Source organism: Cucumis melo, chromosome 6 (genome assembly GCF_025177605.1).
Source record: "Cucumis melo cultivar AY chromosome 6, USDA_Cmelo_AY_1.0, whole genome shotgun sequence".
Lineage (NCBI taxonomy): Eukaryota > Viridiplantae > Streptophyta > Magnoliopsida > Cucurbitales > Cucurbitaceae > Cucumis > Cucumis melo.
In genome coordinates, this window is record NC_066862.1 from 8,689,273 (window position 1) to 8,704,688 (window position 15,416).

A 15,416-nucleotide genomic window follows, 5' to 3' on the forward strand; every position below is an offset into this window, starting at 1 on the left:
GGTAATTATTGTTTTGTAAATTCACATATATATTCTATACAGAGCATCAAATACATATAAAACACTGTTAACAAAATATTTTTGTTGCTGAAACGGAGAATTGAGGTTGAAAATCAATAATTGATATTCTAAAATAGTAAAAATGATTCGTAGAAATAGGAAGGATTGTGCTAATATCATATATTAAGTGTGGAATAATTTTAATTAATAAGAAACATAATATGACATAGTGGGAACCATTTATTAGGAACACATTTACTCTCAAATCGTTGATGAATCAATAAATCAAACATCAATTATAATAAGAACCAAATACCCGAAATCATTGATTCTTTTTAGCAAAAATCTCAATGTTATATAAATCTCCCATTTTTTTTTATTAATTTGGAACAGATTTCATACATCTTCCTTTATTTATAAATTGGCTTAACAATCACCCATGAAAAAAAGCAACAAAAAGGCCCAACCATTTTCCAACTAATAACCCTGAATTATTAAATAGTAGCCATTAACGTCTCCTCGGTACACACACTAGAGACGTCTCAACCACTCCAATACTTCTATGTATACACTGAAAATTGTCCGTCTCCAACTTGTGGAATAACCGTTTCAAACAATGGCTTCTTAGGATGAAATGCATCCATTTTTACCCGAAGCTGGAGCGTCGCTAAGCGCCTTCACCTCCCTTTTGAGAAACGATGGCAGTGCAAAAGCAGCCGAGTGCATCTGTTAGCATGCCAATCATTATTAGCATCAAACACAAAATGTGTATCGAATTTATATTTCATAATATCAATAACATCTTTCAACACCAACAATTGTATCGAATTTGAAACATATAGAGCAAATTGTGTCGGTTATTCAATCCACAATGTCAAAAGTTAGAGTTGTCTGTGTTGTTACCTCAGAATTGTAGAATTTGAGTTCTCTTTTGGACTTGAGATGTCCTAACTTCTCAATGGGATTCACAGGATTCCGGAAATCAACTTTTGGCCCTTCAGTTGAACAGAGCAGAAACCCAATGACACCACTTGGATATGTTGGAACGCTGGTCCATGCATAGTGGACATCCTTGAATGTTTGGCAACAAATCGATATCATATCCTGAATAAGATGTGTATGCAGCCACATGCTTTCTGCCATGTTACAGAGAACGCCACCGGGTCGTAATGCTTGGGCTGTCATTCGAAAAAATGGCATCTCCACCAGCTCTTGTGCAGGACCTACGGCATCAGACACCCCGACTTAAGGTTGTATTCGTTATTCTTAAAGATATGCATGTAGCTTGTAGAGTTATTGCACCATTTCTTTTGAACCTCCTATCTGTGTAATTCAAAAACTTACCAACAGGATCAGATGAATCAACAATGATGGCATCATACTTCCCTTGCTTTGCATTCCGAAGGAACTCAACAGCTGATATACAAAGATTAAACAAATTACACCGGGAAGAGCATAAGTAACAAATAAGAAACATGATGACTTGACTTCCGACGTACCATCGCCAACATGAAGGTGGACACGGGGGTCCTCAAATCCAACAGCCAGTTGGGGAAAAAACTTTTTTGATACCTAGCATACAAGAACGCAGATTTACAAGCCATTACAGTACAGTAAAACTTCCAAACATACACTGCAAGTTATATGACCACAAACATATAATACAATTTGCAATACGTGGTCTAATGAACAGTGCTCAAAGTACTTACATCAATGACCATCTGATCTATCTCACAAATGTCAATATGCTCCACTGAGTCATGGCGGGAAATTTCCCTGAGAACTCCCCCATCACCTCCGCCAACAACCAAAACCTATATAATGCAATTTTGCCTATTAAAATAGTGTCAAAGTTGGAGGAGAAAACAAAATTTCCTAATAAAAGATGGGATTGGTGCAGAATCAAGTTGTTTTGGAGGACTAACGGATTTTGGAGATGGGATTGAACAAAGAGGAAGATGCGCTATCATTTCTTGGTACGCACATTCATCTTTCTCTGTCAGTTGAACAATGCCATCAAGTACAAGGACTTTCCCGTATGATGCAGACTGTAGACAAATAAATACAAACAAATAAGATCAAAAGAGACCAACCGAACAATTTGAAGAGAAAAAATATCAGCTCTGACTGTCTTACCTCAAAAACCATAACTTCCTGGTACTCCGACTTTCCTTTAAATAGTATATTCTCTACTTCCAGAGCATGTGCTTCTCCTGAAAGGATTGATAACAGCTTGTGAAATGCAGAAATTTGATGTGACTAATGTATGTTAGGAAAGTTTTCGATGTTGGAAAAGTGTCATGAACCAATTTTTATGAAATTTCAATTCCTTTTCCAGAATGAAAGATACCCCAATATGAAAATGAGACACTTAACAACAAACATAAGAAAAGCACTCACCTGGCCACATTGGGTTGTTGAAATAAAGTTTCTTGCATGCTTTATCTACAAAAAGAAAAAGGAAAAAAAAACATGTGCAAGTGGTGTTAATTAGCCACAGTGTCTAAAGTCGAAAGAGTAGCTTCAGAAGGAGATTAAAGAAATTGAGAATTACCAGAGCCAGACTGAAATTCTGAAAACCAGCCAGAAACAACAGTTGAATGGCATTGAGCCTCAAGCTTAGGGTCTGAAGTCTTAGCCTTCAAGCAACAAGAAGGAATGACCTCTTTACCATTCCCATTAGTCACCTTCCCATCCATAACCTTCTGGCATTCCACCAAACTTTTTCCTGTGACGTCCTCCATGTATTATCTCTTTCTCTTCTGTCTCCAGCCTCTGGAAAAACAAGAATAATTCATCAGAAAGATGGGAGAAAGAAAATATGCATACAAGAAACATTTTTGAGAAAATCGTGCTCTTCTACCAAGTGATAAGAGTACACATTTTGAAAGCATTTGCATCTTTACATTTTGCAGATTCATGATCGATGATTCCATAGGAAGAAGTAGAAAACAGCATTGGTCGAATGAAATTATAGAACAATAACTTTGTCATAAGTTTCTTGGCTGTTGGACAAACACATGTCAATACCAAACCAACCGATATCCTTTGTTATACACCATCAAGAAAAGAGAAATTTTATACCAAGAAATTCCAATAAAATAAGCTGGAAGAAAAAATTAACTGTAAAAATAAAGAAGGATCAGCACAAGTTGTGTAGAAAGTAGTACAGCAGAAAGAGCTGCCATCTATCCAGTAAAACCAAGCAAGAAAATTTACTGTAACCATAACTCAATAAATACATTCACACGTCTTTTTCTGTAGTGTATAAAGCAAGGGTTTTGATCACAAAAACCTGAAAATTTATCCAATTGAAGGTTACTATCGTACTTATATGAAATCAATAATAGAGAAAAGAAACGATCTCTTAGTAACTTTTGGTGTTCTTTCAGGTTCAGAATTTACTATACAAACAAGTTAGTGTTTGCTTCATTGCTAGGACCAGAAAATTCACAAATTCATATGAAAAGACGGGGAAAAATTCACAAGGACTAAGGAAGAAATTTCAAAAAGCCAGATCAAGAAAATTAAGCAAATGATATGCCTGAACTGAAATCCATCAGATCATAGAGTTTCACACCCTTTGGGATTAAAAGAGAAAATAAATCCTCAGAAAAGGAGCCCAAGCACATAATATTTTAATACAAGCAGAGAAGTACTATTTCCATAAGCCAGGATTGTGTAACAAAAAACTCATGTAGCTCAACTAGAATTAATGTCCAATATAATAAGTTCATTTTAAAATGAAAAAAAAAAAAAAAAAAAAAAAAAAAAAAAAAAGGTCCAGACCCCCACTTTCAGTTTCACCACGATATCGGACATAAACTAATGTTCACAAGTCAGAGAAGAAATGCAAGATAGAAAACAAAGCTGCCATTTGCCAAATCACAAAGGGACAAAATAAGGAAACGTGTATCTCTCTCTATCTTACACAAAACGACTAACGAAATAGGCTAAATCCAAATATTTCATTCCATCTATAATTTTAGCTCTAAAAAAAGTGCTCAAACTTCCTAATATTTTGTTCTTTTGTTGAAAATCTGCAAGGTTAGAAAATGTCAAGATTATGAACTGACAACTTCGAGATCTTTCTGATGGAAACTGAAAAACAAACAAAACCCAGAACCCCAACATTATTGATCAAAGTTATCAAAACCCCATTTCAAGAAAATACATACAAAACGTCAAAAGAGAAAGAAAAGGCGAGCATATGAACAAGAAGGAAAAAGAAAAGAGGCTAAAACATTACATTGAAGGGTTGTAAGAGAAAAATGAGAGAATCCCAAAGTCGGTAGTGAGAAATTACTGCCCCTGTTCGTCAATGGGAGAGAAGAGAAGGATGAAGGTTAGTTTGCCCAAAAATGGCGTTTGGTTTATATAGAAGAATGCGCAGAGGGGATTAAACGAACACTAAATTTGACCACAAAAAAAAAAAAAAAAAAAAAAAAGAAAGAAAGAAAGAAAGGTGTATATTTTAATCTTGTAGCAGAGCTGTGCACACAAAATCAAAATTGGCGTTACGACTTTGGTTTCAACAAGTACGAATTGAAGTCGAATGAACGAAATTTCTTTTTCTTTTTTCTTCACTCTCCTCCTCTTCTTTTTCCCGTTCCACTCTGTTGCACTTCACAGTCTACGATACGTCCCTACACCAATTATATATAACCTTTTTTCTTATTATTCATCCATTAAGTTTATTATTTTTAATTAATCGTGGTATTCATGTTTGCTTCTTTCTTTTTCTTTTTTTCTTTTCTAGTTGTTTATTTTCTTTCTATTCGAGCGTAATTTTAAAGTTAAAATATTGCTTCGCCCCAAACTTACCTCAACCAAAACACCAAACAACATCCATAGCCATTTTTAAATATTACCCTTCTATTATTTTTTTTTGCTCCCGATAAAATCGTTTTTGAAATCATCTTCTTTTTGCGACTTTTGTTTTTTTCTTTTTTTTCTGTAATTTCTTTCCATCATATTTTTTATTTTTCAATTTTTTTTTACATCGTTAAATCTTTCCAATCGTATTTACTTTCTTTTTTTATGATTCGTTTAATATTTTCATCGTCTTTCTTCTCTTTTTTAAGTCGTTTAATCTTTATATCGTCTTTCTTTTTTTCCTTTCTTTAACGAACGTGTATAAAAAAAATAGCAAAATCTAAAGAATAGCAAAATCTAAAAATCGTATATAAAAAATCTTGAAAAAAATCAAATCTAAACGATCGTGTAAAAAAATAAATCTTTGGTAGACAAATCTAAATGATCGTATACTAAAAAAATTGATCATGTAGACAAATCTAAACGATCATATAAAAAAATAAATGATCGTATGGCAAAATAATTTTTAAAAATCGTTTAGCCAAATCTAAACGATCGTGTACCAGATTTTGAAAAAAAATCGTTTAGATTTTGGTCCCCAAATTTATAGATAACCAAATTAAACGATTGTATAACAATATTAAACAATAGAATTGAAAAAATAAATTGTAGTCATATATAAACAATCGTATAAAAAAATAAACGATCTAGCAAAAGAATTTTAAAAAATCGTTTAGTCAAATCTACACGATCGTATACCAAATTTTGAAAAAAAAATCGTTTAGAATTGGGCTCCCAAATCTAATTTATCGTGTAACCAAATTTAAATGTAACCAAAATTAAACGATCGTGTATCAAACAATAGTCAAATATAAACGATCGTAAATATATTACACGCGCGTAATTGACGGGACATTTTTGGTATTTTACACGATGGATCTTTAGACTTTTTCTATTTTCGAAATTGTTGTATAAAGTGTAAATACTTTGCTGCTTTTTATATTTTTGAAAAGATCCCTAAGTTTTTTACAAAGAGAAAATATAGTTTTGGTTTCGTTCTATTTATTTTTTAATTCTTACACTTTTTTAATTGTGTCAAGTCCAAATTTAGTTAAATAATTATTATTAGACTAAATTATAAAATGCCTTTCAACTTTATTAAACTTTGTGTCAAAAAAAATTCTAAAGTCTTAAAATTTAAGTGTGGGTTAGGGTGAATTAAACACTAAATATATTTTTTATTTGACTATTTATCATCTTTGTTTTTTCTAAAATATTTTGATTTTGAAATTTTGTGGTATGACTTGAAATTTTGGTATTTATTTCGGTTGTTTTGAAAATTTGTGAGTTGAAAAATTAAGAGAAATATGAGAGCATCTATATGGAACAAAAATATGAGGATATCTATATAATTTGTTTTAAAATCGATTCTTTTTTAACTTAAGTAAACTTTTAGCTTTTTTTAGAAAGAATTTCAAACAAATAGATCACCATCACATTTTTTTACATTTTTTACACAAAATATAAAGTTGTTTTTCATAATTTAACCTTATTATTATACTATTACATATGACACAAAATTGGAAGATATTTTTTAAAATTTATAGCAAAAATGTTAATTGATAAAAAATAATGGGAAATTGCCAAAAATAGGTTAAAAAAAGAGATTTAAATGAATTTTGGGACAAGTTTTCAAAAGAAAGACTTTTAGGACAATTTGGGTGTGAATAGACAAAAATGCCCTTCATTAAATTTCTATCGCTCTCTATTGATTGTTTCGCCTACCCACGTTCGCTTTCCCTTCTCTTTCGCATAGAACACCTGAAGTAAAAAAAAAAAAAACATCTCCTTTCTTTGGCTTTTCAAATTTCCCGCTCTGCTCTTCGAAGATACTCCGACTGTTCGTCTGTCGTCGGTCCTCCAGTGCATTTCGTCGCTTCTCCTTTTCGAACCTAAGAATCAACTTTGAGCGTGTTCTCTTATTTCAGTGAGTTTTATCTGTAACCCATTTTCAATATATTTGCTTTTTCTTGGCTTGAATCATGACATCGACTTCAACATCGACCGACGGACCCTTCTACAAGATTAATCCTTCCCATCATTTTTATTCCCTAGTAAGCTGTTTGTCTCATTTGGAAAAGACAACACATAATATTAAGGCCAAACTCAAACCCGATCAATTAGCCTTATTTAGGAAAACAAAGTTTGGGCACTTTTTGGACCTAAATATTGTCTTCAATGGGCCACTCATCCACTACTTACTGTTAAGGGAGGTGGAAGATGAAGGAAAGGATTCTATAAGTTTCCTACTAGGGGGCGTTGTTTGTACTTTCGGTAGGAGAGAGTTTAACATCGTAACTGGACTATGGGGTCCTAAAGAGGACTATATTCAGTTGGGTGGGAACAGTCGACTGTTGGAGAAGTTTTTCAAAGACAAGGACTGTGTTTACGTTAGCGACTTAGAAGATATATTTTTGGAATACGAGGGTGATGACGATGATATCGTCAAATTAGCTTTAGTCTACTTTATAGAGATATCTTTGTTGGGAAAAGATAGGCGAACCAAAGTGGACATTGGTTTTTTGAAGATTGCTGATGATTGGAATTCATTTAATAATTATGATTGGGGTCGGATTGTTTTTGTACGCACGCTAAGTGCATTGAAAAGAGCCTTGGACAAGCAATATGCCAAGGGAAAGAAGAAATCAACACAGACAAAAAAATATACTATCAATGGATTTCCGCATGCATTACAGGTATTTGACTTCTTACTTCTTACTTCAAAACTTTAAAAAGATCGTTTAGTTATTTGAAACGATCGTTTAGTTATTTTAAACGATCGTTTAGTTATTTTAAACGATCGTTTAGTTATTTTAAACGATCGTTTAGTTATTTTAAACGATCGTTTAGTTATTTAAACGATCGTTTAGTTCTTTTTAACGATCGTTTAGTTATGTTAAATGATCGTATAGTTGTTTTCAAACGATTGTATAACCACTTGTTTATATATCTATATATATCTTGTGGCACTTTCTAAACTTGTTTGTCAAATGTGGAATAGGTTTGGGCATATGAGTCTATACCAACCATCATTGGATGTGGTGTAGATAAAGTAAACGATCATGCCATACCACGAATGCTGAGGTGGGTGTGCCAACAATCACCAAAGTCCCAAACTATAAGCCAGGTGTTTGACTCGCCAATGGTAAGTAGCAAGCAATAGTAACTTACTTAAGGATCGCGTGATTTTGTGCTTATTTCTTTGTCCTAAATACATTTGCCTTTTTCTATTTGCAGTTTATAATTAAGGCGGTCATTGAGATGACACCTGAAGAGGAGCAATTGAAAATTGCTTCAGGTGAACTTTTTGAAAACTTCCGCTCATCTACCATTATTCAGTCGAAGAATGGTGGTTCAAAAAGAGTACGAGAAGTTGTTAACGATGAAGATGAGTTGAAAAAGAGTAAGAAACAGAAGTCCAAGATTAAGATGAAAAAGGCTATTCGAAATCTCCAAGATCGAGTAGCGGTTGTTGAAGGCCAACTTAATACTATAAAATCCGATATTGACGAATTGAAGGGCCTGATGTCAACCATATTGAAGCACATTGGACTTCAAAGAAAGGTTAGGAATGAAACTGTTAAGTGTATTCACGTTAGTTGTTTCATATTTGGTAACCATGTTCTCGCTAATTCATTTTGAGGTTCCATAGGGTGACGAAGGGGACCACAAGGTGTCCGAAGGCTTGGAGGATGAACACATTGAAGTTAAAAAGAAGGTTTGGTTCCATGTTCATGCTAATATTGATGTTTAATTTCTATCATTATATACACTAATGCATTATGAGCTTCCATAGGGTGACGAAGATGTGTTGGAGAAGAAGGTTGATATTGGTTTAGAGGAGCCAATAGATGTCGTTGACGATGAGGACGTCATAGAGATAGAACCATTTCTCACTCAACGACCACACGTTCGGCCCGCCCGTAGGAAGCGTGCAAGTGTTTACCTATCAACCCCATTCACAACTCTACCTAAACGGTCTCTGACATCAACCACCAGCACCTCTGAGTCTGAAGCAATTGTTTATGATCCTATGCACAAAATACTTGACGTCCATTTAGATAGACTTCGAGCGTGGATTACAGACAAGCGTACAGACGATGAGCTGCGTGAAACCTTTCATGGGAAAAAATCGAAGGCTTTTTTCAGAGACTTGTTTATGTGTCGCCGGTGGTTGTCGGATGAGGTATGGGATTATCTTATCATTTATGCAATTATAATTTTATCATTGTTATGGTTCTATACATTTACTGCTTACTTTTGTTTGTATTAGCATTTGGATGCACTTTTTCTTTTCATTCGCTTGAAGATTAAGGCAGCCGGGATACCTTCTTCTCAGAACTTCACAACTGCGGACACAATCTTTATGGTTTGTAATCGTCTCGTTACTTTATGTATGTATTTGCGTTTGATATTTGTCTTTCGGTCTGATATTTGCGTTTGTATGTTTTTCTTTGCAGCGCATTTTAGTTTCGAAGTGGCCCCTATACAAAGAATGTATTAAAGAGAATCGCCCGTTTGACTGGGACGAAGAGTATAGGTTGGTTGACTATGTTGTCGGGTCAAAAGTGGACTTCCAAGATCCTTGGGCAAGTGTTGATTACGTTTACTCTCCATTCAATGTCCATGGCAACCATTGGGTTCTATTATGCTTGGATTTGGTAAGTTGTCAAGTGAAGGTATGGGATTCGCTTCCGTCACTTACAACTGCCGAAGAGATGACAAACATATTACTGCCCATTCGACAGTTGGTGCCAAAGTTGTTAGATAGTACTGGCTTCTTTGATAGGAGAGGTAGATCATCGACATACAAGGAACCTTGGCCAGTTGTCATTGTTGACCCAATTCCACTTCAACGAAATAATTGTGATTGTGGCGTATTCGCAATTAAGTATTTTGAGTACATAGCTGCTGGTGTTGGTTTAGATACATTATGTCAAGAAAACATGTCATACTTTAGAAAACAATTAGCATTTCAAGTATGGACCAACCAACACTCCTATGTATTGAAATATTAACATAAATCACAAGTATCAATTGGCTGTTCTATTATTGTGTATGTTGCATTTCAATTAGTAGTATCGATTATTCTCTATGTTGCAAAACTACTTGTAGCTAAACGATCGCTGAATTTTTTTATGATTTTAAGAATATCGTTTAGACTTTACCAAACGATCGTTTAGACTGTACCAAACGATCGTTTAGACTTTACCAAACGATCGTTTAGACTTTACTAAACGATCGCTTAATATTTTGACGTTTATTAAGAAGATCGTTTAGACATCGTTTATTAAGAAGATCGTTTACACTTACCGAACGATCGTTTAGACTTTACCAAACGATCGTTTAGACTTTACTAAACGATCGCTTAATATTTTGACATTTATTAAGAAGATCGTTTAGACATCGTTTATTAAGAAGATCGTTTATACATATGTGCGCGATGAGTATTTCTCTACACGAATATTTTGTGATATGTATCTAAACGAATACAAATATTAACTCAAATATTCTTTCTCAATTTTGGTCGCGTTTAATTGAAAATATCACAAAGTATTTATTTTATAACAAAGTTTAAAATTATAATATGTTATTCTCTCTATAAAAATTACATAAAAAAATTATATAAACGAATACAAATATTAACAAAAGTATTTATTGGCCCAAAGTTCCAGCACATATTGTTGTCTAAACAGTTTCATGTTTGGCACAGTTAGACAACCAAGGTCACTAGCAGTTACAAGGCATTCAACAAATTTGGTACAGAAAATTCCACAATCCAATGAACGCCCTTTCTGTAATGTGGCCTTCGATCTGCGTATTGGCCAAGGGCCATATGTGAAACGATCTGAATGGAGGTTGACTCCAATTGCAATCGCGAGTGAGGCAATGCATCGTGCAGGCATTTGAAGAGCTTCATCAACAAGTTTCTGCTCAACATAATTTGGCATTGAGTCGAACACGTAGATCCTGCATTTTCTCATATCAGCTGCAATAGCCAACCAGTGTTCTTTTATGTTGATGCAGGTAATCACGTAGTTGACATCTCCCCACCCTGGTATGTCGTTGTAATCACCAACAGCAGTGTTGAAATAGTATTCGACATCTTTTTCTGTCCATATACTTAGGTGTGCTGTTGGGTCTGTCCATTCAGCTTTCTTATTATCTGGTGTCACCAGATGAGTATCAAAAATGTGGTTCCAAACAATGCAGTCTGGTTTATTGATTCCAGTCTTCAAGAACAAGTCAAAATTTAATCAGAATATAATGATGCAGTTTAACTTGTATACAAAAAAAAAATTAAAGAATAACAACTTACCAGAAAAGAGGAATGTAATATTCTAAAAGAACGCTTGCAATGGTGCTTGAGATGCAACATTTTATTCTGCAAGTGGGCGAATAGCAGATCCAATGTCTACAAAGAAAAAATAAACGATCGTTTAATGAATGAAAGGAGAGGATAAGCGATCGCATAAGAAATGTACATGTGATCGTTTACGTAGTAAGCGATCGTGTAATATTAACTTAACGATCGTTTAGTTAATAGAAGCGATCGTTTAGTTAATAGAAGCGATCGTATATCAAATATAAGCGATCGTTTGGGAAGAGTACTTACGTCTCCATGTACCCATGTGTTTTCTTCAAGCTGTCTGAAAAAGTCTTTCTTTCTGGTTGTGGAGACTACTTTCCTTTCTTCATGGGTTGTTTTTCTTGATTTTTTCCATTGCAAGTATTCCTTCCATAATTTTGGATCCACTTTCCACATCGGATTATATGGATCTACTTCTCTGATTTCCACATCTGGGACAGGTGTTGTAGATACTGATATGATCTGAGCAGATGTTGTGGGTGGATTACCTTGTTCATCTTCATGTTGCACCTCTTTATTTGCTATTTTACATAGCTTTCTTCTCTTTATTGGTTTTTCTTCCACATCTTTATCAGGCACAGTTACTGGTTCTTTTTCAACCAAAGTAACTGCTTCATCATTTTTTTTCATCTCAACCTGTTTTTTTGTTGTTTCCTGCAATGTAATCGTATTAAACAAGTAACAAACTATTCATTCAAACGACTACAAATTTGTTGTGTATACATACCAGTTGAGATTCTTCATTTACAATTTGTACAGTTTGATCCATTGGAGCCAATTCACAAAGTGCAAGAGGTTGGCTCACATATGGAAGGGTAGTAATCATCTGTGGCAGGTCTGATTCTTTCTGAATTTGATGACTTAGACTATCCGATATATCTCTTATAGTCATTAGCAAGTCTGCATCCCTACCGTCTATGCTTATATCACTACCACGTTCCTCTTCATGTTCCCTAAACAAAATGAGAAGAAACATGAGAATAAGAAAAAAAAATACAATTGTTAGGTATTTATAAACTAGTAAACAATGAATGAAATGTTAACCTTTGGGTTTCCTCTTGACGTTCAGTATGTTGTTCTTCAGTAGGTTGTTGTTGAGTATGTTGTTCTTGAACAACATACTCATTGTCATTCTGATCAGTATGATCATTCCCTTGATTTTCAGTTTGATTCTAACAAACAAATAAAAACGAACATAAAATTAAAAAAATAATGTATTGTTAAACCATCGTGTATATAAAAGTAAACGATCGCGTAACTTTGATAAACGATCGTCTATCGAAGTTAAACGATCGAGTAACTTTGATAAACGATCGTCTATCAAAGTTATACGATCGTTTATCTAATGTATGATGAAAACAAATTTTACCTGGACCAATCTCTCCAGCATCTGCTTCATTTCATACAGCTCCAATGACTGCTTTGTGATTGTGTCATCCATCCTACAGACTATAGAAGTCAGTGTGGATAAATCCTTACGAACTTCTTTTATTTCCTTCTTCAGTTTCTTGTAGGATTTTGAATGACTTCGTTCTTCTTTGTCATTGGACTTCTTTGATCTGAAATGTTTCTTCTTGGTGATTGGATGCATTTCAGACTCCTCAGCCACTGTTTGACTTTGTTCCCTTTGGGGTGAGAGTTGTTCTCTTTGTGGAGATGAGTCTGATTGCTCCAATGATTTGTTGTTCATTGCTCCAATGGATTCATCCTCCTCCATTTGCATGTTATCATCCCCTCGAATTCGACTCTCCATGAAAGCCTTCTCTTGGGTTGACATCTTGAGTTTAGGTTGAACAACAGTCTGCAATGTAATTGTATTATTGGATTGTGTAATTATATTAAACGATGACTGACAGGTTTTACTTACATTTTTGTTGTCGAATATGTTATTCTGCAGCATTTTGTAAGATGGAGCTTGTGTACAATTCCATCTCAATATCCTTGGGATTAATCCCTTACTGTTTCTTGTGGCCAGGTGCTCATTTGCGGTTGAGAGTACTTCATAAGCCCACACCTACAACATTTAAACAAATATGTTAAACTTTGATGTTCAATTGGCATTTACTTAAAGTGTATGAAGAAATAAAAATCACCTGAAAAGCAAGGACGTAGCCTTTGATGTTATAGTATGACACTGCTTTGGAACTTCGTGTCTTCTTCAGCTCGTATGCTTCTTTTTTGCCTTGGAGACTTGTCTTTAAACTGTTGAGCAGACGAGTGTAGAAGAAAGTTGACCAATCGAAGCTTTTAAATGCTTCTTCATCATCAACTCTTCCCAAAATGTCCATGTCAAACTGTGTTTTCTTATCCTTCCCGACCATCACAGTTTCTATAAAGACGGCCAAGGCGACCTTCACAGCATCGTCATCATTTGTAAACTCAAAATTCTTGAAAATTTCCTCAATTTCCAAGCATGTTATTACTTTCTTATTTTCTGATCCGAATAGAAGACTTTGCAGTCGCTTGCTATCGCAATCTTTCTCCAATGGATTGTTTGTTGGCCACAATCCAGTTATGATGTTGAATTCCTTTTGGGTAAAACGGACGTTCTTCCCTAAAACCGAGAAACAGATTCCATCTGCGTTACCGTCTTCAGGTATCTGCCTCAGCAAGAAATGATGGATCAACTGGCCGTTGAATACCATGTTCACATTCAGCAATGGACCAAAAATTGTTTTTTCGAACATTTGCAGCTGGTCCTTGGTCAGTTTATCCTTAATAAGACTGCCAATCTTGTGCACTTGGCATGACACAGTGGCAGGGAAATACTTTTCGCTAGGTACAGCCATCCTGAAATGAATATAATATATTGAAGACAGAAGTCGAACCCGAAACCCTAAACGCTTCACAATAATAATATAAGAACACAGTGATAGTTTTTGAAGACAGAAGTTGAAACGTTTGAAATATAAACAAAGGAAAAGTGTAACGTTATAGTAGGAAAAGTTCGGGAAAATACCTTTTAACGTTGACGAAAACTATGGACTGAGACAAAAATGGTCTGAGAGAACAATGGACTGAGAGAAAACGAAGGTGTGATCAGTGCGGTTGTGTATTGCGTAGTGACGAAAAACGAAAAGTGAGAAGGCGGAACGTATATATATATCGGTCGTTTTTACCAAAGGGGCAATATTGTAAATTCGCATACTTTTTTTGAAATGTTGAATCGCGGTTGTAAACAATTCGCGGGTGTCTTTCGTTGTTTCAAAAGATCGTTTAGTTTATGTAAACGATCGTTTAGTTTTTTATAGTCGATCGTTTAGTTAATTTCAAACGATCGATTGGTTGTTTTAAACGATCGTTTAGTTTTGTTCGACCAATCGTTTAGTTTTGTTTAACTGATCGTTTAGTTAATTTCAAGGTATCGATTGGTTGTTTTAAACGATCGTTTAGTTTTGTTTGACCAATCGTTTAGTTTTGTTTCACCGATCGTTTAGTTTTGTTTTAAACTATCGTTTAGTTGTTTTCAAACGATCGTTTGGTTGTTCTTAACCGATCGTTTAGTTATTTTTAAACGATCGTTTACATATTTTTAAACGAACATTTAGTTATTTTTAAACGATCATAAAACCAGTGTTTGTGTTCTTAAATGAATAAGTCAATCGTTATTTTCGTCTTCTTCATCCATTTGGACGCACAGAAAGTAAGAATGTTGGGACAAATCATTAAGAAAACACATCATTAACAAACATTCATTAATTAGTGTAATACTTGGTACATTGGTAGGGAAATTTCTAATCTTGTATGCTCGACTTGTCGGTATATGAAATTGGATTGGTACACGTTAATCTGTTGTGACCTATTTGTTTACACCGACCACACTTATGCAATTTCGGAGCTTCACCAACACTTGGAATCCTCTTTTTCTTCGGTCGACCAACTCTTTTGACTACTTTTGGAGGTAAAACAGTCATATGTACGTAGTCTTCGCTTGTCTTCCAATCTGACTGATTCCCAACTGGGTAGACGGCCTCCGCATATGCAGCCAACAAACATTCATTAGTGTAATAATTAGCACATAAACTATAAACATTTATATTACGAACCCGTGCTGCAGCAATGGCATGTGAGCATGGTAGTTGCTCAGCTTGAAACTCCTTGCAAGTGCATTCTTTAGTCTGAAGGTTTACGACCTCCTCCTTATCTAAATCTTTGACATGAAATTGGTAAC

General features: G+C 34.6%; 3 protein-coding genes across 8 annotated transcripts; 1 reads left to right on the plus strand and 2 right to left on the minus strand.

The window, feature by feature from the left end:
- Positions 1-353: 353 nt before the first annotated feature.
- Positions 354-4,665, minus strand: LOC103485695 (spermine synthase-like). 5 transcript variants are annotated; one of them, XM_051086965.1, is made up of 11 exons: positions 4,525-4,665; positions 4,250-4,311; positions 2,555-2,775; positions 2,401-2,445; positions 2,137-2,213; positions 1,926-2,048; positions 1,710-1,814; positions 1,500-1,572; positions 1,345-1,416; positions 904-1,223; positions 354-726 (listed from the first exon to the last, which is right to left on the minus strand). In XM_051086965.1, exons 3-11 carry the CDS (start codon positions 2,742-2,744, stop codon positions 625-627), a joined length of 1,107 nt encoding a protein of 368 aa, XP_050942922.1. In that variant the 5' UTR covers positions 2,745-2,775; positions 4,250-4,311; positions 4,525-4,665; the 3' UTR covers positions 354-624. The 5 variants fall into 5 exon arrangements, with proteins under 5 accessions (XP_050942922.1, XP_050942923.1, XP_050942924.1 ...); XM_051086966.1 differs by having other exon boundaries at positions 4,502-4,644; XM_051086967.1 differs by lacking the exons at positions 4,250-4,311; positions 4,525-4,665 and adding an exon at positions 3,790-3,931.
- Positions 4,666-8,118: 3,453 nt separating this feature from the next.
- Positions 8,119-9,922, plus strand: LOC127150095 (uncharacterized). The gene is made up of 5 exons (XM_051086970.1): positions 8,119-8,439; positions 8,528-8,593; positions 8,672-9,061; positions 9,149-9,244; positions 9,336-9,922. The coding sequence occupies exons 1-5, from the start codon at positions 8,137-8,139 to the stop codon at positions 9,891-9,893; spliced, it is 1,413 nt and encodes a 470-aa protein (XP_050942927.1). The 5' UTR covers positions 8,119-8,136; the 3' UTR covers positions 9,894-9,922.
- A 543-nt stretch (positions 9,923-10,465) lies between these two features.
- LOC127150096 (uncharacterized) lies at positions 10,466-14,346 on the minus strand. Of its 2 annotated transcripts, XM_051086971.1 has the most exons (9): positions 14,205-14,346; positions 13,339-14,035; positions 13,113-13,259; positions 12,615-13,046; positions 12,290-12,417; positions 11,973-12,198; positions 11,492-11,899; positions 11,195-11,290; positions 10,466-11,108 (listed from the first exon to the last, which is right to left on the minus strand). In XM_051086971.1, exons 2-9 carry the CDS (start codon positions 14,032-14,034, stop codon positions 10,518-10,520), a joined length of 2,724 nt encoding a protein of 907 aa, XP_050942928.1. In that variant the 5' UTR covers position 14,035; positions 14,205-14,346; the 3' UTR covers positions 10,466-10,517. The 2 variants fall into 2 exon arrangements, with proteins under 2 accessions (XP_050942928.1, XP_050942929.1); XM_051086972.1 differs by lacking the exon at positions 14,205-14,346 and having other exon boundaries at positions 11,492-11,881; positions 13,339-14,036.
- Positions 14,347-15,416: the final 1,070 nt, after the last annotated feature.